Here is a 24,966-nt window from a genome sequence, read left to right as displayed (position 1 = left end):
GCACTTAAAACATCAGAAGAAGATGAGCTACACATCTAGAAGTACGCCATTTAACTTGGTTTTATTTCATTGCTTTACTATTTCATGTTCGTTCTCATATAGCTCTTTTTCTTTTCTTTTTTTTTTCATGTAGCTCTTTTTCTAAATGTTACAAAAAGCATAGTTGTGAATACTAAAACTCTCTAAGATTCTAGATGGCATTAATCTTCAAAACTTATGTTTATGAATGTAGGAGGCCAAGAGCTCTTGTTGATTCACAAAAGGTCCTTACTATATGGTAGGTCTTTAAAATGTGTGAGAAATAGTGCTCCTCACTGCACTGAGACCTATGAACCAAAATGGCCTTTGGTGATAAAGGATTACGATTTAGTCTTGGAGATGAATCATGGAATGAAAATGCCTGAACTCTGTACTTCAGACTGAATGGTTTAGAGAAAATACTGATGGGAAAAAGGTAAATCAAAAGTCAACTTTTTGTAGAAGGTCTAGGGTAATAATAATATAAAATCCAGGACTTACCTGTTCTAATATGTTTTGAAGCCTCTCTATCTCACAGTCTATTACAAATTTCTTCTCTTGTCGTCTGTCAAGTTCTTCTAGAAGTTGCCTATAGCTGACATCATTAAAATTTTCCACACATATAGCGCTGACATGCCAACCATTTTGTCCTGCTTTTTCCATTATAGCTTGAAGTATTGAGTACCCTAGTGAGGAAAGAAATCCAGAAGGGTTACTAAAAACATACTTTCTCTCCTCCTCGTTAATAACTTATGCAGGCACTGAGACTATGTCAACATTTTTATGCTGCAAATATACAATAAATGCTGAGAAATTTAAAGATCTGAGTGGTTGTTCTTTTATTTGGGGGCAACACCCCTTAAAAATATTTCTTGAATGAAGGAAGAACAGCATGCCTTGAATAAACTCTCACAATCCCTCTAGTAGAGAGAACATTACATTGCTTTAGACATATTTTTCATGAAATAAACCAAAAACCAAACTCAGTACTACCATAGTCAATAAAATTTTCATAAATTATTTTTGTTAATTTTACTCACTGGACAGAATTAATTTTGAACATCTGTTTTGAACATCTGCTCCCCTTGAGCAAGGCGAAAATGACATTTTTGGGTTCAGTTATGGAAAAGAGGATATTAAAATCTAATGCAACAGTATTTATTGAGGATCCATTATTGTGAATGGAGGAACCATTATTATTTTTCCCCAACCCCCACCTTTTTTGGGGAGAAGGCATTATTTAACTCGTTGTCTCTTTAGCAGAGGGATGATGCAGAAAGCGGGTGAACTGAATGGCTACTAGGCGAGGCACCAGGCATTCAAACTCATAATCTAGTAGAGGAGAAAAGACATTCAGATAAACAAATGCAAGTCAGTTTAAGATACTGCAATGAAAGCTGTACTCAATGTCCATTGTGGGCCCAAAGAAGGTTTGGTTAAATTTGCCTGCTGGGACATCAGCAAGAGGAGGAACAACTTGCACTGGGTCCTGAAGGTTGAGAAGACTCATCCAAGCTTGCTGAAAAAGGGAACGTTCGCTATCTGGAGACAGTCTTCCAGAGAATGGGGTGGTCTGTGCCCTATTGCTGGTCCTTATCTCCCTGTACCAACCAGCACAAAGGGGAAGGGAAGTCAAAGGTCTCGGGGTCTGGGTTAGGGAAGCTGAGGCAAACTTAGGAACACAGCTCCTGGAGTGTTTCTTCAGGCCAACACTGTCCTATAATCTTGCTTTTTCCAGCTCTCAGTTTTCAACTGGCATATAAGAAGAAGGGAAAAGTCTTTGAAACTATGAATAGACAATAAATAAGAACAGGTTAGAATCAGAGCCTGGTAACCAGTGAGTTTTTCCACTTGCTGCTTAGCATAAAAAAGAAAAAAATGCTGGTCCTCTTTAAGAAGGTCTAGCACTGATTTGAGCTCATCCTATGGCAGCGGACTGTGGTTTCTGCCTTCCTTGATCCCTGGAGTCAGAGTGTAGAACGGGGTGGATTAAAAGTGAAGACTTAAATGAATACACAGCACTTGTAAGATAAGAGGGCATTTACTCAGGTTTCTGATTGGTATGAGTCTCTCAGATTCAAGGATTCTGATTTTCAGGTAAATTTTCTACAAGTCAGAGCTTCAAACGTTACGGATGCTTGGTTAATGTCAACAGATGGAACCGATGATGAGATCATATTTGAAATATAAATTACCTGGTATCCTGCCAAATGAAATACTGTGGCAGTCAGGATTCATTTTTATCTAAATGAAAAAAATTCCCCCAAGAGGAAGACAGAGGGCATGTTAATTACTCTGTAATTATTCTGGTCTATCTAGTGCTCCATTTAGTCTTCCCTTTTGTAACGCATGCCTGTAACCATCTTTTCGGATCTTACTTAGATTCCCCTTGGCCCCCACCCCAAGCCCAGGACTCTTCCCCTTATTTGCTGTCTAATACCTAGGTAACAGGATGGTCTGAGTGCTCTTTTCGTGTACGCTCAGGCCTCATTTATTCTGTTACAGGGACTTGTTCTCTGATAGGAAGCAAGGCAATGTTCCTTTTATTCATTTTTGACACCCATGAACATGTTCTTTTAAAAAATTCCAATTGACATCTTACTTTCCCTCTTTCTCCTTTTATTTAGTGTCATGCCAAAATAATTCAAAGACATGTCATTTGATTTTTTTTGCATGTTGCAAAAAAAAAAATGATAAATACCAACCACACACATCAAAGTAGTTGTCCTGTGCCCTAGGATCAATTCACAGCTTGGCAGTGTTCTTTGTATACTGCCTTTTTACTTTATTTTTTTAATTTTTGGCATCATGTGGTTATCAGGCTTCACATCACTACTAGGCATCCAGGTTGTTATTTTCCTGCCTACAGGACCTTTACAGATTGTACAGCCACAAACCTTCTGATGAAATTAATGTATGTTCCCAGTTGTATAAGAGATACTTCAAGATTCACACTAATAAACCAAACTATAATTCAAATTCAAATTTTCATTACACAATCTAATTTACAAATGACACAAGAACTGAAATAAGAGAAAACCCTAGGACACAATCTTTGTTAAATGGCAAAGAAAGTTGGCTGCCTAAGAAGAACCGTTAATCATAGTCAGAAATAAATGGCATCTTTTCAGTGCAGTGCAAAGGACATGCAGTTAGGGTGGAAGCTGGAATTCTTTTATAAGCTATGTTTGATTTTCATATGCTCTCTTGTTCAGTGTTACTCAGATGTGTGTGTCTTACTTATTTGCCAAGATAGTTGGGAATATATTGTGAGTTGGGAGAAAATACTGCTGTTGAGTCTATGGTTATGTAACTTGGCTGTTACATAAACTAGAAAATCACAAGTCATGTCATACTAATTCTACATCCGGCTATGATTTGTATCTCCTAGTTATTAGAAAACCTGTAATGCGATATTGTTGGCTATGAATACTTCAGGGTTTGGTACATATCAAAAGACTAACAGAGACTTTGCTACCATAAAGGATCTTTTAAGTCTCACTTTGATTTTAGAAAAGCTGCCTAACATTTTAATTCAATATAATTTACTAAAAACCTACTATAAAGATCCTTTAAGGTTTGCCAAGATAAAGACAAGATTCTGGTTTCTACAAGGAATTCACTATCTAGTCACTTACTGAGTAACTAACCATTACACAAATGACAGTACTGTATAAAGCACCAAAATAATTTTATCAGAATAGCGGTGAAAGTGTACCATGGAGAAAATCACAGTACTATTTTACAGTAAGTAAATAAAGGCTTTTCATAGTTGTTAAAGAACACTATCAGTTATACATAAAAACACTGCTTAAAATGTTTTTATGCCATGTGATGATATTATCAATTATGCTGGTAATTGATGACAGTAATGCAAGCTGTCCCAAATGACTGCATCCGTGCACAGCGACAATGTTTCTATCATCCATGGGGAATGACCTATTTTGGATGAGTAGCACCATCCAGAGATGTGGCTGCTAGCAACACGAGCTGGGTTTTATTTTATTTGATGTTCTCTCTTTCGAGAGTTATTTGATTCAACTATCTGTACACAGAGGAGCAGGAGGAGAATCAGGAGAAATTTATGTCAGGGTGCATATAATTTCAAACAGAAGAGAGTTACTGATAAGCTGTTAAAAAGACTTCCCTTCGATCAAGACTGAAAAGTGCTCATAGTGCTTTTTAATTAGAAGTTCACGGGTACACTGAGCAGTGTGCAATGCTAGGTACAGAAGCCGTGTTTCGGACGGCTAAGAAACTGAGGAGAAGATGAGGAGAGGTGAGAGTGCGGACATTCTTAAAGTCTCATCAGGGGAATGAAGTAATGCCATGAAGGGTGGACCATGACGATGCACATGGGGTGGAGAAGCTCCTAGGTCCTGGGAACAAGTAGGATAAGGGCGGGACAGAGAATCAGCAAGACTGGAGTGTGGGAACCAGCATGGAAAGAGAGGATTGGGTCTGTCCCGTGGCTGGGGAGAGGGGAGTGTTGATGAGCTTCCAAAGGAGAAGTGGCAAAGGGACACAGCGGAGGCGGGTTCTTACTCCAAGTACCAGTCCTCCCATCAACCTTGGGAACCGCTACGCGGGCACCCACCGCAGCACTACCGATGTCTCCAGTCTGGGCACGACTCCCAGCACCCCATACACTAGCATGTAGGCCTGGAAGTATGCGCCGTGCTATGTATTAACCTCCGTCTGTGAGGGAACGAGGTTTGGAGGCTGCGCTGCACTGAGCGCCACCATGCTGGAACTACCGAACGGATTTAGCAACCATTTAGTTTGGACTCGTTCCAAAGCAGCTTAGCACCAAACAACCTGTTCAAAGCCTCCTGTCTGGACTCCAAGGTCTCAGCACACAGGAGGAGTAACCAACCTTGCAGCTCGGTTAAAATGATCAGCAGCTGTGACTACAGCATTTATTCTATGCACAGTTCAAGAATTCAAGAAGGGCAGAGTGAAAATAAACGAAGATCTTCTAACTTATGCCGTTTGAGGCCAAACATGCAAACCTGACAGAAGATAGAAAGTCTTGAGTTTTCCCTTGTCTATAATCAACAGTAAAAACAGAAAATCCATCTTTAAAAGATGGTCATTCTGGGTCCTGGATTTTCCCTAAAGCCTCTAGTATTTTCTGACAAGAACATTTATTGTTTCCTGAACCCGATACTCCATGGGCATATTTAATTCAGATGCCATCTTACAGGTAAATCTGGTCATCTAAATCTTTAAAGTTTCTGTTAGTTGCAAATGAGCCTCACCCTCATGAATACAGGCATACTGCAAGTATTTTCAACCATCTGCCACAGGTTCAAGGCCCTGAACACCCCCCTCCAGGCATGCTCTAACACCATGTTTTTCTTCATTCTCTTGGGCTTTTCTAGAACAAGGCCACTGGAAAATTTCATTTCAACACAAACAATGCCTGAACCTATTATTTATATAATCACTTGTTTCCATACTAGATTCATTTTTATAGGTAGAGAATCTATGGACTTCCCTGCAGTGCCCTGTATTTTCTTACTCTTCTCTGATACATACCCAAATCATATGTGTCTCCTCCCTCTTTCCAGTATTATTTTAGACCATTAATGTCTTTGTTTTCTATCCTCCAGCAACACTGCCCTTCTCAGATGTTCTAGAAGGTACCACTCATCTTCTACCTTAGTGCCTTTGCAAAAAGCTGCTATTCCCTTTTAAAAAAACTGCTTCCTTCCACTTTTGCTTTCTTTCGTCTTTCAGAGCTCACTGCAAACATTACTTAACCCTGACTAGATCACTTTCCCCCTTAGCTCTTCAAGCTCTCATAGTTTCCCGTACATTTGTTTCCAAGATTTTTAGCTCACTTTCTAACTATGTATTTGAATGATGACCCGATTAGGTCTTTGCCCTCTACTATACTGTAGGCTCCACGAAGTTAGGGACGGTCCCTGTGCTCAGTGGATGCTCAGCAAAGAGTTGTGTGAATGCACGAATGAATTAGAGGGAATTTCACAGACAGGAGTCAGAATGTTACAAGGCTCGGCAGTGAGAAGCAGCATGACAGGTCACATCTGGGAACCTCAAACTCTTCAGTTTATCTCATGTGTTCTGAAGAACGAGGAGGATATGGGCAGATTTTGGTGTGGACTATGGGAAGGGCTCCAAAGGCAGCAGAGAGAAGCAGGCAAAAGTCGTGTCATTAGGGCTTTCTCTCATATCACAGAATTTGGTCTTTATTCCTCAAGGACTTCAGGAAGAGAATGACAAATGTGCTGCAGACCGACCATTCAGCTGAGGTGTGGGAATACAGGGGATGGAGTTAACAGGAAACGGAAAGCCCATTCGGAGCCCATACTGAAGTCAACCAGTTGAGATGACAGGGGAAGGAGAGCGGATGCTAGACGGGGGAAGGATGACTCTGCTTAGAGGTGATCCATTAACATCAGGGATATGGAGGACGAGGATTTGGGCGTGACATCAATCTGCTCTATTGGTGGTCATTTAATCCTGTTTTCAGAGGGCAGTTAGGTCTTTTATGTTATCCTGAAGAAGAACATACTTTTCTACTTAGATTTCCAACGTCAAGTAACTTCTGGTGATAAGGCCTGGCAGCCACCTCCTTCGTCACCCAAACCAGTAAGCTAGATTGACACAGGCTTGAGAAACCCAATTTTCTCTCTTGCTATAGGCATCCATTTTTCTAAAGACCGTCTCTGTAGATTTTGAATAGTCTCTAAGAATAAACTGGATATCTTTGCAAGTTCGCCCCCAGAATTATCTATCTCCTCAGCACTATGAGCATTTATTAGTATCTTTTCATAGTGGGTGACAATCTCTTTTCATGTAAGAAAGGCATTCCTGAAAATTTTGCATAATTTTAAACTCCAATAACTAAACACTAGTTTCCTAATCAGAATATATTTTCTGGAATGATTTCTATATGGTTATTATTTTGCTCCTAAGTTGAGATTTTATCAATTTTAAATATCACACTATGTAAAATTCACATTTCTGATTATATTTTTTTAATATCACACTATAAAAAGTTCACAATTTGAATTTGCACTAAATGCAACCATTGTATCTTTTCTTTTTTAAAAAATTTATCTATTTTAGGAGGGTGGGGAAGGACAGAGGGAGAGAGAAATGCAAGCAGACTCTCACAGAGCTTGAAGCCCAATGCAGGGCTGAATCCCAGGACCCTGAGGTCACGACCTGCGCCAAAATCAAGAGTCAGATGCTCAACTGACTGATCCACCTAAGTGCTCCAACTATTGTATCTTTATAAGAAGATTAAAATGCAGATCTGTGAATTAAGAGGCAACAAAATAATGCTTGTCTCATATTAAAACTTAAAAGTACCTAAGACCTAATTTTGTATGTTAAACTTCCTCCACATGGCAACGCTTTGGGAAAGCAAAGTGTTGAGTTGAGAGGACGGACAGAGGCCCTCGGAAAGAGGACTTCTCTGCGAGAGAATGACAGGTGAAGATGGTCTGAAGGACAGAGATGGTGATGAGCACAGGAGCTAAGGGCTGAGTGTCAGGAAGCTTGAGGAATGCCTCACAGATTATTAATTGTCAAGAGACTGGTTTGTTGAGTGGTGGGTTCATAAACATACTAAGCTTTATGACCCTTTGACAATTCAGCTGGACCTCAGGACAGCCCTGTGAAGTAGGTCTGCTCATCCCCACCCGGTAGATGAAGGAACAGAGATAAGGGTGAGCTACGTGATGGTAGCCCTAGCAAGTGGCAGAACTACGATGTGAACGCAGGTCCCCATTCTCAAGTGGAGGGGCTCTTGAACCCCGTGTTAGCGGACAGGGAGAGCTGCAGATGAGACTGGAAAGTAAGGTCAAGGCTGTGTTGCCGGGGTCCCTCTTCTTCTCAGGAACACAGCTAGCAAATTAGCGTAGTCTGTCAGTGCGATCTTCAAAACACTCAGAGAATCTAATGTCTTTCCCAAATACCACTGAGGCTGCCACCCCGTGCAAAGGAGCACCCTCTCTTGTCCGGAATCTATAGCCCTCTCCTGAGACAGGTGTCCTTGCTCTGCCTTTGCCCCCTTTGGACTGGTGGTAGCATGGCTCTGAGCCCGCAGACCAGCCCACTCAGAGCTCACAGCCCTCTCGCTGCTTGCACAGGGCCCGCCACCTTTCTGACCTCATCTGCAGCTCACTTGCTCTCAGACACTGCCAGCAAACGGCCCTCTCCCACAGCTCTGTTCTCCACCGGCCTTTGCCGTGTGCAGTGCGCTCCGCAAGGCGGGTCTGGGAGGCTCATCCTTTCACCTCCGTCAGGTCTCTAACTCACCTGCCCTCTTCAAGGAGGGCACCCCAATCTCATTCTCCACCTGTCAACGTTGTTGTCCTGAACTGGCACACTCCCCTCTTTGCCGTTTTTCTCCCTAGCATCTTCACCTAAGAGACAATGCATTTTATTTATCCTGTGTATCATCTGTTGCCCCCACTAGAGGGCAAGCTTATGCAGGGAGGCAAGTTTCGTGCTGCTCCCTATCTGAGAAGAGCACCTGGTGACTAAAAGCCACTCAATGAATGTATTGGGATAATTAAAAATGGAAAGTTAAATTTTACTTTGGGGGCCACAGAGAAACACGGAGGTTTTGGAGCAGAGACGAGACAGATTATAAAATTGTTTTCATAATATTAGCATTTATAATGATGGACTCAAAGAAAGGAGGAAAGGGAACCAAACAGGAGGCTACTAAAATGAATCCAGGTGTAATGCAGTAATTCCTCCAATCTACAATAGTTCTCAAACAAACGGGAAGGAAGGACAATGTCAGTTGCTCACTTCTCTCCAAATTCTATCCTTTCCCCCTTATTCTGTACTCACCCACTGAAGAGCCAGGAGATTTTCATTTTATCAGGTTGGAACCATATGAGACTGTCATTTCTGTTAGTCTAAAATATTTGAATTTCAGCAATGTCTTCTGTTTCATTAGAGATGGCTTCTGAATTGATGGTCAATAATATTCAAAGGAATTAGAGTGGCCTGAAAACTACTTAATTTATGCATTTAGATGCAAAAATAATGTGGCAGGTAAATGCAAAAACTCCCAAAGCAGGCCCGAGGGAGGTCATGAGTTGTAGGAGCCAAGAGCCTTGCACATCTCGGCATTCCTTAGGGTATCCGTGGAAATTACTCTACACTTTCCATTATCAATCTTTACAGCAACCATCTTGAGTCATTAACAAAGGCTGAAATAAGCCTCAAAAAAATTCAGTATTAAAAGAAGTTTCAAATCCATTTTAGAAAAAATTCTATTCTAAATGCTAAACACAGAAAGACTTTTGGTTTATAAAAACAAATCCTCAGCTAACCCTGAAAAGCTGGTTCACTGGTTGAGGATAGTCCATGCTCCATATAGAATGCTCGTTCTGAAGAGACCCAATTAATTTATTCTACCCTATGTTGAAGTCTGAGTCCAATAGATCTCATTAATTAATCATGAAAGCAATCACTAGCAACAAAACACACAGAAGTGTTACACAACATATTAAATATCAGTTTGTTACCCTCACATGCCAGACTGTGTACTGTAAATAATATTAATTTGGATCTGGCTTCTGCACACAAAGCCAAAACCATTCATTTTGGTTGATTTGAAAGTGATATTTTAAAATGTTACTTTTGTCTTTTCTTTAGAAAAGGAGTAGCAGTACATAATTTTCTTTAGATGATTCTGGTGAAAGGATTTGCATACAATTATCAAGACAATTTCTGTTCCTAGCGGGAACAAACACAGGATGAAGTAAGTATTCACCATATGATTAGCCTAATTTTTATATCCCACTGAGGCTCGCTCAATTCCAAGAAGTAATTGTAAACTCATGTCAGTGACTGAGAGTGAATACATTTGATTACTCACTATTAAATTTCTTTAGTGGGGAAATGACACTGAGGTGATCATCTAAAGAAAGAGTGATTTCTTGAACAGCATGCCAAGGGACAAATGATGGATTCAGTGGTCGACTCAACTACTTTCAAATGCAACAACTGTGCTTTTCATTTCAACTCTCTGGTTCTAAGGCAAGGTATCTGAATTTCTTAATCATCCACTCTGACTTCTATGCAATGAAGATGGTGAATGTAGGATTTTATTACATAGAGTAATCTGCTCCGTAGCTGTTAAGAAAAATCCTTTTATTCCCCATGGCAGAGTGAATGCAGAATGCTTTTGTCCATTTGAGGGATGTAACTTTGTGAATTCTGGGTAGTTGAGGGAATTCCTCCCCATGACTCTAGGAGACTCATAACGTATAACTCAACATCTCATACCCTCTCAAAGACGAAAACAAAAACTTAAGTCTTATTCTTGAATTACATATTTGCTCATTAGCCAAGAACTCAGTCGGTTTAGTCAGAAACCCAAGGGATCCTCTCGGACTTGTCACTTTTCTCCAGCCTCCACCATCGAGTCATGTCACTCCTGATACTTCTCCTAAAATATTGTATTTAAGATCCTCCATAAACATGGTCCTATTTATGGTTTCATTTTCATTCAGTGAATATTTACTGAGTGTCTACTGTATGCCAGACCATTGCTCCAGGATCTGCAGATACAGGAACAACCAAAACAGTAACATATGCCACCTCCATGAAGCTTACACTCCAGGACTAAGGCAGACAATAAGCAAACACACAAAACACAGTATAGCAAAAGAGGTGCTAAGTTCTATGAAGAAAAATGAAGGAAGAATAGGACAGAAATGACTGGGGGTGGTGGTAGGAGGAACACTTATTTTTCCACACCAATCTCTCTCACTGTCTCTCTGAGCTACCCATCGCTCAAGTCACGCTGAAGACTGGCAGTTTGCCAAACAAACCAGGTTCTTTCTCTCTTGCTTACTTACTGTGTTCTGAAGGCTATTCCTTGAGCTGAGGAAGTCTGTATTCTTCAGCCTCACTTGCAACTTCTCCTTTTATTTTAAGTCTCAGCTTTAGGTCATTTTAGAAAACTTCTCTCACTGGGACTACATCAAAACAAAAATCTTCCGTACAGAGTAGGATAGCCCATAAAACTAAAAGGCAACCCACGAAATGGGAGATGTTTGCAAATGACCTGATATCTGATAAAGGGTTAGTATCCAAAATATTGAAGAACATCTACAACTCAACACCCAAAAAACAAATAATCCAATTAAAATAGGCAGAAGACATGAACAAAAGTTCTCCAAATAAGACAATCAGATGGCCAACAGACATGAAAAGATGCTCAACATCACTCATCAGGGAAATGCAAATCAAAACTACAATGAGATATCATCTCACACCTGTCAGAATGGCTAAAACTGAAACACAAGAAACAACAGGTGTTGGCGAGGATGTGGAGAAGGGGGAACCCTCTTACACTGTGGGTGGGAATGCAAGCTGGTACAGCCACTGTAAAAAACAGTATGGCGTTTCCTCAGAAAGTTAAAAAATAGAGCTACCCTACAATACAGTAATCACACTACTGGGTATTTACCTCCAAAATGCAAAACACTCATCCAAACAGATACACACACCTGTGTTTTATAGCACCATTATTCACAATAGCTAAATTATGGAAGCAGCCCAAGTGTCCATCGGCTAAAAAATACATGTGTGTATATATATATATATATACACACACACAATGGAAGATCATTCATCCATAAAAAGAAGGAAATCTTGCTATCTGCAACAAAATGGATGGAGTTAGAGAGTATCATGTTAACAAAAGTAAGTCAGAGAAGAATACCATAGGATTTCACTCAAATGTGGAATTTAAGAAACAAAACAAATAAATAATGGGGAAAAAAAGAGAGCGAGGCAAACCAAGAAACAGACTCTTAACTCTAGAGAACACACTGATGGTTACAAGAGGGGAGGTGGGTGGGTGGGGGATAGGGCGACAGGTGATGGGGATTAAGGAGTGATACATGGGTGGGTGAAGTCTGGAAGTGAACCACTATAGCATACACCTGAAACTACTATTAAACTGTATGTTAACTGTATTGGAATTAAAAGAAAAATAAAAGAAGACTTCTCTGACCTTTCAGAGGGAGTTGTTGTCTTTTTTCTTTAAATTTCCCTAGGTGTTTGTACAGTAATTACAGCTCATATCTCACTGAATTAATTAATAAATTATTGATCAAGAAAGCACTATATGCTATTTTTGAAAGTACTAAGTATACAGTGAGGCACAGCTGCTGATCTGAAGATGTTGGATTTTAATTATTCGTAATTGCTTATTTTTATCTGTCTAATTCTCTTTAAGCATGACATGAATTCTTATTCACTTTTGTTTCCCTAGTTTGTCTCAACACAAAGGAAAAAATCTAGAATGAGACTGAACTGCACAGCAAGGGTAAAAATTCTGCCTGTTTTATGTCATACCCCTCCCCTGCCTGATTAAATATAATAATAATAAAGATAATAAAAATACCTAAAACTTATTGAAGCCCTACCTAATCTGAAGCAGATATCATATTAAGTGCTTTATGGGCATGGTGTTAGTTTTATTATCTTCATTTTATGTAAAGCAAACTGGATGTAGGAGAAGTTAAATTCTTGGCTAAGACTGCTTTGCTATTAATTGGCAGAGCCTCGTTCAGTCTGATGTTAAAGTCTGCCTTTTATTCTCCTCAACGATACCGTCTGTAATATACTGAACACTTAATTCCCTTCTGTTTGGATTAATTTTATTCCCCTATTAAGGATTCATTTTTGACCTAGGAATATCCCTGCCTGCGAAGTGTTCCAGGTACCAGGGGGACCTCCCAGGAGCGCTGTGTATGGCTTCGGCCACAGAAGCTAGGGATGTGTGCTCAGGGCTTTCACTCCAGTCTCACAGAGAAGAGATGCGCCTGTCCCACACCACCCTGCCCCAGCAGTCTCCGGCAGATCTGCGCCAAACGTTACACCAACTGAGAAGATTACAATAATGAACACAGTGGATTCCTTTACCACAGTTTACGAATGCTGCCCTATGGTCCAGTTTGGTTACTGATGGGACTGCTCAGGACATACATACATCAACTGTCTTCTCTAAGGGTATCAAACATTAAATCACAGAATTAGGTCGAATCTGGAGAGAAGGCTTTTGCATTACTACTTAGATCTATCTGTACGCTTGTCCAAGCTCTTCCCTCCTAGAGTCACAAAACCCTACAACGCCATTTCACAAATTCTACTCGCATCATGGTATGGGGTGGCTTCTGCTGACGCAGGGGTTAAGGTAGGGAGTGGTGTTCTGAACAGTTATTATGATAGTAAAACCAAAAAGCACCTGCATTTTTAATTAGAATAAATTTGCCTGAAAATTAAAATGGATATTGAAACATCTGTGCACAGTTTTATATTTGTAACAAATCTGAGCCACATGTGTATTATCAGGCTGAAAAATCAGATTGAACTATTCATTTTTACATCAAATACTTAGAATATGGCAATAAATCAGGAAATCAGTCTGCTTCTCTCTGAGTCAATAAGCTAAACAATGTATCACTGACATTTGATTGAAATTCATGGTTTTCCGGGTTCATTTTGACAAAACTAATGTCACTAATCAAATTAATTGTGCTAGCGAGTTTGATTTTATTTGTGTAGTTATTATAAGGCACTCCATACATTAATTCATAAAGTCAGGGCACATTTCTTCATTATGTACCTTTTTAAAATGTGAAATTGGAGTTATGTTCTCTATTTTAATCTCTGAAAGTTCCCTCAGGGTTCAAAATAATATTAATATAATTACAATACTTAAATTCAACTACTGTTTTGTTGAAAGCTTCTTATTGTCTAAGAAGTTTTTAGTGCTGCGTATTTGTGAACAAAGATTATAGTTCATTTCTGAAAAATATATCCATTAGCAGTTAGATACTCAGAGTTAAAGGAGTATCTATATGGGATATTTCCCCAAACACTGTTAACCTCCTTAAGCATGGTTTGCTTTATTTATGATACCCCTTTCTAAGTTTAATAATTCTAGCAATTTTCATCGACTGACCACCCTTATGTACTATTTCAGTACAATAAGGGAAAAAAGCATTAAAAAATTAAATTGAAGAACTCTAGAGTTAAAAGGATTTTTTCTTTGGGACTCACCTCTTTGTACATGTGGGGTGGTTCTGTACGCAGAAGAGTATAAACTGGGATTCTGAATTTTGTAATAGAATGTCAGCTATGCCATAGGTATATGTTTTACATAAAACATATAAACTCTCCCTGTAATTGGAAATGGAGAGCTTCTGCATTCCAATTCCCCTAGCATGCTAATCTAAACCCTCACAGACCGTTCGCAGTCCAGAGACCTGAGGGATAATGTAATCCAAACTCTAGACTTTCAGAATATGAATGCCCCTCCATCCACCAAAAATGCTTTGCCAAGATATGTGTTAGGTATGGTAGAAAATCAAACAGGTCTCCTGACTCCCAAACTAGTATACTTCCCTGAATTTCACTGCTTCCTATTAAAAATCCTGCTCTACAACTGCCATTTGAGGAAGGGAATCTAAAGAAAGGTGATCACCAAGGATATAATTCTCAGACATGAATTTTTATATTTATTTAGACTGCAGAATCATATATTTTAAAAAAATTCTTAACATCCCTTATTTAAGAAAGAACCCTCATGATAAATTCCTTTTATAACGCAGAATAAGGAAAGGGTCTGCCTCTCCTAATTTAGGTCCTAATCTAATCTAAATCCTTTTGTAAAACAATATGAATACAAATCTAGCCAATCATGCCTCCTGTCTTCCTTTGGATCCAGAAGACAGAAGAGTAAAATCCAAAAAGTCATGGGACATCTATTCCTGACAAGTATATTCCATGGTCTCATGGCACCATTTTTCATACACTATTGGACTAAGTGCAAGGCAAGTGTTATTATTCTACCAAATGTAAGCTGATGATCACAAGTGACCCAGAGAATGGGAAGGTGTGTTTGTTAGATGAACTAGCCCAATAGAAAAATAATTTAAAATTTCTGGAGATGGCTGAGCACTTACTGAATGTGGCTGAGTGCTCTTCTCATGTTTAGCAATCAGAATTTTAAAGGTAGAACTCAACTCTCCCTTTATAAACAAATAAGGGAACTGAGTCTTAGGGAGAAGAAATGATGGGCACCCCTTAAGAAGTCAGTTGCGAAATCAGTACTGGAGGAATAGAGGGTATAAAAAGTCACCTGTGAAATGAGGACCTGGAAGTCTCTCTGCCCCTCCCTGTCCTGCTCTCTCTCCCTCTCTCTTTCTCCGTCTGTCTCCGTCTCTCATCCTCCACTCCATTTTCTCTCCCTTTCTTCTTATTCTGTCTCTCCCCTTCCATCTTTTCTGTATCATTTTAATCATCTTGCCACACTTAGATTATCTACATTTATTACATTTTACTTTACAAAATGAATCTACTGTACCTCTAGAGATAATATGCAATATATTTAACAACTCATTTGATATTGGTCAATCATCAGTGCAGCACTGTCCTGCAGGGAAGAATATCATATCTACTCACATGTTTTTTATAACTCCATTTATCTTCAATAATAGATCATATGTATCTTTTTAGGTCAATAAGTATAGAGTTACATAATTATTAATGGTAACACAGTATGCCATTGCATGGTGCCTCATATTTTATGTAACATTTAGGTTATTTCCATTTTTGCCTATTGTATACAATGTATTAATTTTTCATTTTAAAATGTAATTCAGGGGCACTTGGGCTGGCTCAGTTGGTGTAGCACACAACTCTCGATCTTGGGGTTGAGTCTGAGCCCCATGTTTGGTGTAGAGATTACTTAAAAATAAAATCTTTTAAAATGTAATTCAGATCAAATCCATGTTCACTGATAACTTGATGAGGAATACAAAAAAAAGCTAAAATGTAACAAATCATGTTTGTGTTTAATGGATAACATATTCTTACTAAATTGCAATATAGCTATTTGGCTTTTATAAACAGAAACCAAGTGGTACTGGAATGTTCTCTTTCCATCCAAAATTCTTTCCATGAATATTTAAAACTGCATATAAAATGAAACTGACTTCTCCTCTCCTTAGTGGTTTTCTTTCCTTTTGCCTTTACTTAAGTCTTTAAATTTAAGCATCAGCCTAAAAATTTTAAAGGCTCTTCAATAATGTAGTAGCTGCATCTAAATGAAGAATATCTTAAAGATAAACCAAATGTACTATTTGAGAGACGTAACCATATAAAAGAAATGTGCTTGTTGCCAATTTGTCTTTCGTGTGCCTCAAGAGCTCTGATCTCCGTTCGAATGCGCAGTTAGAACTGAGAGCAGATGAAGTGTGAGATGGGATAACTTCTCATCCATGACAGGCACTGTCCTGGGTCTTTCTTGCCCTGATCAGGTAATCAAACATTTCTCAGATCACTCAACAAGGTCTCAGATGGCAAATCAGCACAGAATTTATAAAAAGAGACTTTGCTCAAGAAAGTACGCCTTCTCATTTACTTGCTTCTTTTTTATGCCTTGTTGTCTAACCATCCTACCTATAATGTCGAGATCGAGAGTTTGAGAAGTAGTTTAAAATATGTAAGCATATGTCTCATAACTAAATAACTTTTTAAAGGTTTTCACAGATTTTTTTAAAAAAATGTAGCTATTTAACACTTTCTTATTTATAAAAGCAATTTGTGTGTGTGTGTGTGTGTGTGTGTGTGTGTGTGTGTGTGTGTGGAGAGAGAGAGAGAGAGATGGAGGGAGAGAGCACTCGCATGCAAGAGTCAGGAATAAAGTAGGAAAAAAAAAAACATGCATCTACCATCCAAAGCTATCTATTAATATTTGTTGAATTTTTCTGAGTACTTTTCATTTATATTCCCCCTAAGATGAATTCTAATATTGTATGTACACTTTTCTTCCATAAAATACTTGTCTATGCTATTCAAAACTTAACAAGCACCATGTTAAGGGCTGCTTACTATTGTGACATGAGGCTTCTCTACAGCTCACTTATCTCCCTGTTTACCTTGTTCCCTTTTTTGCTCTTGTAAACAATATTGTGATGTATATTTGGCTTCTAATGCTCCATTTCAACTGTTTTGTTTTGCTTTGTGTGTTTTTTTTTTTTTAAAGAAGGGAACATGGAAGGAGTTCTGCATTACATGTCAGTAGATATTCATAATGCTAAGGCAGTTCTGTTTGCTTTAAAACACTGGTACCATCCTTTTACAACTGCAAAGGCTAATAAGGCAGTTAACTATACACACCACGGGGGGGGGGGGGTGGACAACAACACTGAGTAATTCATTAGGTTAAAATCTTTTTAGAATAGTTCTTTTTGTGAGGCTCCACTTGTTAAGAGAAAATGAAGAATGATAAATTCCCGAAGGAAGTTCTAGTGTTGGATTATTAGGGCTAATTGTGAGTGCAAAAAGTCTGAGATGTTGATGCCCGTGAAATGTCTTCAAGGGTCAAGGTTACAGAAGGGTTGGGATCACCACTGTTGGGTGACATGTGGGTTGTTCTGGCTTAATCAGTCCTGGGACAGCTGCCTCCAGGTTCACACAGTCAGGCGCTCTCCATATCCAGGGCTTATACACGGGTTCTCCCCCATCTGATCTATCATTCTACGCTAAAGATGGTGCCGGCCATGCTGCTGCTCACCTGTTTAAGCAGGCTGTACAGCACACGTGCCAAATTAGCCATTTCAATTCTCAATTAGCTATTCATCTTACAAAAGGCATACCTGTATATATTCAAAATATAGATTTCCACTTTGCTGGTTATATCTGCTCAGAGTTTATGCTAGGTGACTTTTTATGAATTCTACTGGATAGTACATCAAGATCAGCTCATTTTTTGCCACACTTCCCAATGCCGATGGTCAAGAAGGCTGATCAGTATGGTCCACATCCATGATCTCTGGCTTCTGGTGGAAGGGATTAAAAGAAGTCATATGCCACACACCCAAGGGCTGGAGGTGAGTGACGTCAGTGTATTCTTTGCACAATTCCTTTCCTGCCAAGTCAGTGTGGGGTGATGGCATCCCTTAAATAAGGGGCCATAGTCCCTTTCACTCAGCCTTCTCCATAAGTCAAACTCTCTATATAAAACAGACAATCCCCCACTTCCTTACCCACTCAGGTATACGGTGGTAAAGGCTTCCGGCTCTTGCTAGCTCTGCGATAGAGCTCCCTCCCTTTTCTCACTGGTGTCTCTAGGCTCTACTCACACCTTTTTAAAGCAGTTCCATTATTAAAAGCAGTTATTGATTATGGCTTTAGTCCATCTGGGCTGCTATTATAAAAATACCACAAACTAGGTGGTTTATAAACAGCAAACGTTGACTTCTCGCAGTTCTAGAGGCTGCAGAGTCTCAGATGATGGCACTGGGAAGATAGATCTTGGCTCATGGGATGGGCCAACTTACCTACTGGTGGCTGTCTCTCACAGTAACCTCACAGAGTGGAAGGGGGAAGGGACAGGCTGGCTCTCTGGAGTTTCTTTTATAAAAAGAAACTAATCCCAATCATGAGGGCTCTACTGCCATAACCTGTCACCTTCAAAATGCTCCACCTCTTATCACAGAGTTAAGATTTCAACACACAAGTTTGGCCGTGGGATGCAACAGAGGAGACACAAACATCCAGACCACACCAACTACCCTGTTAGAGCATGTCATGCATCTCCTAGCAGGATGGCATCTAATGTTAATAGCTTTGAATCCAAAGAAATATATGTTTAGTAGAAGAAACTTATAGGTGTACTTATTCTACCTATCCTGTTACATCTCTCACCTTCATATTAAATTAAATTCCAAAAATTCCATGAGACAGTTTGTAACTTTCACTGTGTTATCCTTTCTTTATTCCTTCTATCAGAAAAAGCCTAGGCTAACCTTATGTCCTCAGATATCACTACTTTCAAATACACTGCATTTTAATATTGCTTCAAAATTTAAGACCTAACACAACAGTTAGCAATATCACGTGTGTATGACTCTTCGGGGGGGGGCAGAAGAATCAGTCCAGAACTGCATCCCTCATGCTGGACTGATGAGCCACTTTACTGAGGGCTTCCCTGTACCCCCCACCCCGCCCATGGAATCTAGGTCACCTGTCACTGGTCCTGGGGATTCCTCAGGTGTGTCCCGTGTGATGGGCACCTGGGAGTCCACAGGTGGACTCTAAAGGCCATCTACAGGGGCGGGTGTGTGGTCTGAGGGGACTTCTCAAAAAGCTGGCCAACTGCCTGCGCCTGCGCCTGGGACCTGGGGCCCACCCCAGGCAGTGTGCAGACTTCCCGCCCACTCAGCCCCAGAACAACTGATCATGGCAGTGACCAAGGTTTTGTACACTTTCTGGTATTTTTTTCTTCATGTACAAATGTATATGTTATGTCTCAATTTTTGTGCTTTAAATAAAAACAAGACATTTTCAGACAAAAAAAATTAATTTCAAAAAATAATTTTCAAAAAGATAATTTTCAAAAAAATAATTTCCAAGAGTATAAAAAGGAGCTGTATCTTGGCCCTCTTTATTTTGTGGTTATACCTTAGTAATCTTGCATTCTTTTTTTTACATTTTAGACAAAGGTTTTCTAATAAACAATAATAAAATGTTTTCCATTATGTTATGTTAGTGATACAAACTAGGTACAGTCTAGAAAGACAAAGGCTTTTCTGATTGCTGCCACAAAGCCTGGCTTATTTGACTACCGCCCCCCCAACCAAAAAAGTCACACTTAGAAGTATTATTTGGATAGACATTACCCAAAATTCAATTGGCTAACTCTATAAAACTTCATTTTGCATGTCTACTCATAAAATTACATGAGTACACCTTTCCAGCTTGCCCATGCGGGCGGGCACATCAGATGGTTACATGGTCCATAACCAGATTCTACAGGGACATCTATGGGGGATTTACGGTGGCTCAAATGGATCAGATTTTTTTAAGATTTATTTATTTATTTGAAAGAGGGAGAGAGCATGGAAGGGAGAGGGAAACAGAATCTCATGCAGAATCCCTCCTGAGTGCAGAGCTGGACACAGGGCTCGATCCCACGACCCTGAGATCATGGTCTGAGCTGAAATCAAGAGTTGGATGCTTAATTGACTGAGCCACCCAGGCGCCTCTCAAATGGGTTGGTTATAGTATCTGTTGTTTAAAATTTACCAAATCTAAGTATGTCTCCATATGATACAGGGTGTTGGGGTGACAATCCCACAAATATGGACATGTTTGACCCAAAGATACAAAGATGTTTTGTAGGAAACATCCTAGACTTTGCCTACAAATATTTTTTCACAAGGAGATGAGACTATGTTTTCTGTAAGTTTTTCAATATTTGAAATAAAATATCTTAGCCAGCCATGTGATCATCTGGTTCTTTAAACACATGATGCTGACTCAGTCACGCATAAAGATAAATCAATATCTTAGGCCCTCATTAAATATATTATTGAATAATCCACCATCCTTTTATCAAATGCTGATACAGATAAAGCAGTTGGCCTGTACATTTTACACTACAGCCTGGGCCAGACTGCTTACTGGCTCATCCCAGTTCAGCCCAGGCCAGCTATGGAACGGAGTTCACAAGGTATGGGAGACCTTCAACTTCTTTTAAGAGTTTATTCATTTGTTTGGGAGGGAGAGAGTGGGAGAGTGAGCACACACACATGAGCAGGAGAAGGAATAGAGGGAGAAGCAGACTCCCCACTAAGCAAGGAGCCCAGTGTGGGGTTCCATCCCAGGACTCTGGGATCATGACCTGAGCCCAAGGCAGACACTTAACTGACTGAGCCATCCAGGTGCCCCTAAGGCTTCAACATTTATGGAGAATCTTTACAGTAAGTAACACTAGACTGTTTTTTCATCTGTTATAAACGTCTTTACCTATTTAGAAAGAATATATTTTATTCAGTGTTATCTGAATAAGGTCTCATTTAACCTGTCTTTATGATTCATCATCAGGATGATCCCTCCTGGAGAACTCATAAAGTCAGTATTCTGGAGTAGCAAGAATGACACAATTAACCATCTCCTCCCTCCCCCATACACTGATTACCAAGCAGTTTAGGGCAAATATGATGTTCAATCATTATAATTCTATCAGTCCTTGTTTGCATACTTATTTTTCCTTCTTTTCCATGCTCTTGGCTTCTACTTCTTTTAAAGTTACAGATATGTGCATGTGTGTGATATTTAGATATAGACATAATGCACAGATATACCTGTGTAACTACATATATATGTGTAATTCCATATATGTATACTCCATATTATATTATGCATATGTGCCATCACTATGTAATAAAACCATCTCAACTCCATTTTTTTAAGAATTAAGATATGAATACATGTGGAAATACTTTCTGGGTTACTTTAGTCAATACCTCTTCTTCAAAATTAACTAGAGGTACGGTCAAAACAACTTATGTACAATGGACATCAGAAAAATCAATTATTGGGATGCCTGGATGGCTCAGTTGGTTAAGCGGCTGCCTTCGGTGCAGGTCATGATCCCAGCGTCCTGGGATCAAGTCCCACATCGGGCTCCTTGCTCGGCCAGCAAGGAGCCCGCTTCTCCCTCTGCCTCTAGCCTGCCACTCTGTCTGCCTGTGCTTGCGCTCTGTATCTCTCTCTCTCTCTAACAAATTAAAAAAAATAATAAATAAATAAAAGCAAAAAAAAAAAAAGAAAAATCAATTATTTTAAAATGGCCTTTGTTTTCCAAATTCCAAACATAATTTTTTTTAAAGGTTTTATTTTTTATTTGACAGAGAGAGATCACAAGTAGGCAGAGAGGGAGGCAGAGAGAGAGGGAAGCAGGCTCCCTGCTGAGCAGAGAGCTCTATGCAGGGTTCGATCCCAGGACTCTGGGATCATGACCTGCGCTGAAGGGGCAGAGGCTTAATCCACTGAGCCACCCAGGCGCCCCCCAAACATAAATTTTCTAATTTTTAGAATTAATGACAAGGAAATACAGATACAAAAGAAATAGTATGTGTAGATTTCCAAGATATTCAAATACTGCTGTCAGAAACCACTTATCATTCATTTTGCAGGTAAACACACTGAATAGTAAATGAAAATTATCTTTCTTCTTTGCCTTGACAAACGAAAGCAATCCCTCTAAGAAGGAAGCACATACACCATAGCTAACATTTGATGGCTTACTTACTATGTGTAAAGGACTCTGCACGGATTTTTCTTATTTAATCCCCCAAACAAGTTTAAAACATATTGGGTATTCACCCACACTTTTTCAGATGACGAAACGGAACTAGCAACCTTGTTGGCAGAGTCTTCTCTGAGAGAGCTGCGTTAAAATCTCCCTTCTCACCTGTCCTCACACGACATGAAACTGAGCCTCCTCCCACACTGAACGGTGGGGGTCCAAGTTCCCTCCCCTTGGCTCCAGTGGACCAGTGACAGTGTGATTTCCAGGGTTAGATCATGAAAGTTGATAGGGCTTCCTCCTGATCCCCTGGGGATGCTGACTACCATGGAGCCATAAAGCCCAACAGCCAGTGCACAGGTTACCAGGGGAGGGTGACAGCTGGCCACCACACATGAAGCTTCAGCTGACAGCCCCGACCATCCACTAGACACGTGACCAAGACAGTCTTGAGACCACTCCTACCCCAATGACCATCTCACTGCAACTACACAGGAGACCTGTGAGCAAGAACCACCTACCTCGCTGAGCCCAGTCCCTGGGACCATGGAAGGTGATCTAACGTGCTGTCAGTTAGGTGTGGGGTGAATGACTGCACAACAATGGATTACTAGAGCCTGTACACGGCATGCCTACTTCATCACCTCATCTATGCTTCTAACCCTACACTGTACTGTGTCTACCGACTGCCTTCTGTCAACTGTCAAGATGTAGACAGCCTTCTTTATACAGGTTTGAGAGAAGCTGTGTGTGTGTGTGTGCGTGCACATGTGTGTAACATGGCAACAGTACTAGCAGCAGCAATAATGGCTTCTGGCTGGCACCGCTAACAGTAACAGTAGTGATCTCTGGATAGCATTACAGTGAATATTATTTTTAAAGAATGCTAAATACAGGAAAACAGTTCACGGAATAGTTTAACTTTCAGGATCCTTGGAGAAATATTTATATTCTTAATGCATTTTCCCAGTACTCTAAGTTCTGGAAGTTACAAAGACTACATTATGCACCTTATTAAAAGTTGTTACTGAATAGTTTGTTCCTGATGCGAAAGGTCCTGCTTTACAATCGCTCTGCAATTCATTAATTTTCATTTTATTCCCTTCAAGGGCATTTAGGGTCTGGGATATACAGTTGTAAAACATAGCTCTCACTAGAATTCATAATTTACTGGGTCTTAATATTACATTTCAAGAGGCTCTTGGAATATGATGAGGTCAGAAGAGAAGAATAAAAAAGAAAACCATTTGGCATGCTTAATAATAGACTATTTATCCATGGCATAATCTGAAATCGTTTCAAGCATCGCTGAAGGTAACCTGTATCTCCAACTCATTCACACTGGATTGGTCACTTTATACGAATTGGAAGGGGGGGTATGTACATCTCATTAATTTTCTAGCCCAACAATATTTAACTTTGATTCCTTATTATAAGTAGAGTGAATGTACAACTTCTCATACAAACTCAGACACTTTCAACAGTAAAAGGGGACCCCGTTACAGTTACGCTTGCTAAGCTGTCAGGTGCAAAACAGAACTGTGCAGGCAAGCCCAGATGTATGGGCTGGCTCCCAGGGCAGGTCCTGAGGGAAAACAGAGATAAAGAAGGCACTGTACAGAAGCAGCTCCTAGTTCTCCCACTCTTCCAGTATTGTAACTGAGAGGTAACAAAAAACACGAACAGAAAAAATGCCCAGTGGGAGAAGTCAGGTGCAAGTCCAGAGGGATGTTCTGTGAAGAGGTCCTGGCTGTCCAGGCAGTCCTGAGTCCTCTTCATTGTTTTTCTCCTTCTTATCTGGGCAGATGTTAATCCATGTCTCTGAGGAGTTACAACGATCCTATCAACATTTCTATTTTTTTTTTTAATTTTAGAAAGTTAGGGTAATATTAGAAATTCTGTAAGATGTCTAGAACTGGGGGTCAGGAACTAGAATCTAATATTCGAGATCAGAGAATTTTGGCTCTCCAGTGTTTGCAGGATGTTGATACCAAGGTTATTGGAACTGCATTGGAATTCCAATGGAAATCAAGTCAAACTTTGATCTGGGAAGACACTGAAAGGTGTAATGCAGTTAGACTAACAGAATGGGTTGAATGGATTCTATTCCTAAAAAGCCAAATTAAATTTTAGAGACATGAGTATGACTGATCATACTCGGATACATTATGTATTGAATTTTCATGTTTATTGCCTATTTTTATATTTTTCAAACCAAATTAAAAGCGTTAACAAATAAACATAATAGTATTTTTTACAAAACGTAAACTAGTGGATTTGAAGATCAAGTGACCCTATGAGGCACACAGAGTTCACGTCTAATTATTTTTTTTTAAGATTTCATTTATTTATTTGAGAGAGGCAGAAAGACCATGAGCAGGGGGAGGGGCAAAGGGAGGGGGAGAAGCAGACTCCTTGCTGAGCAGGGAGCCTGATTTGGGGCTCAACTTGGGAGTTCAATCCCAGGATCCGAGATCATGGCCCAAGCCGAAGGCAGATGCTTAACCAACTTAATCTACTTCACTTCCAGTTCTAATCTGTTGTTGAACTGAAGCATTTTACAGCTGGGAGGAATCACAGAACAATTTAATCAAAATTCTAATGTGGACAAAAGCTGAGCCAGAGTGCCTACAGGACTTGCCCAAGATAAAGAGTTAGTTACGGGAAGAGCTGGCTGCTGACAAAGAAGGATCTAAAAATATCCTTTCTCATGTCTTTGAGAACACTGTCATTGTCCTTGGGGGAATCTGGACAGGGCAAAGCTGAGGAGGAAGTCTATAGTCTCCCAGAGGATGTGAACTCCCATCAGCTCTTTTGCAGAACAGAGCAAA

The 24,966-nt window shown here is 39.8% G+C and overlaps 1 protein-coding gene across 12 annotated transcripts in view; it reads right to left on the bottom strand.

Annotated features, from left to right (window-relative positions):
- GRIA4 (glutamate ionotropic receptor AMPA type subunit 4) overlaps window positions 1–24,966 on the bottom strand; it is a 381,150-nt gene that overhangs the window by 117,022 nt on the left and 239,162 nt on the right. For all 12 annotated transcript variants that reach the window (XM_032357837.1, XM_032357836.1, XM_032357835.1 and 9 more), the window contains exon 5: window positions 520–704. In XM_032357837.1, coding sequence (XP_032213728.1) covers window positions 520–704 — 185 coding nt within the window. The remainder of the gene's footprint in view (window positions 1–519; window positions 705–24,966) is intronic.

The sequence above is a fragment of the Mustela erminea genome, chromosome 9 (assembly GCF_009829155.1).
Source record: "Mustela erminea isolate mMusErm1 chromosome 9, mMusErm1.Pri, whole genome shotgun sequence".
Lineage (NCBI taxonomy): Eukaryota > Metazoa > Chordata > Mammalia > Carnivora > Mustelidae > Mustela > Mustela erminea.
This window is presented reverse-complemented; position numbering and strand designations above follow the sequence as displayed.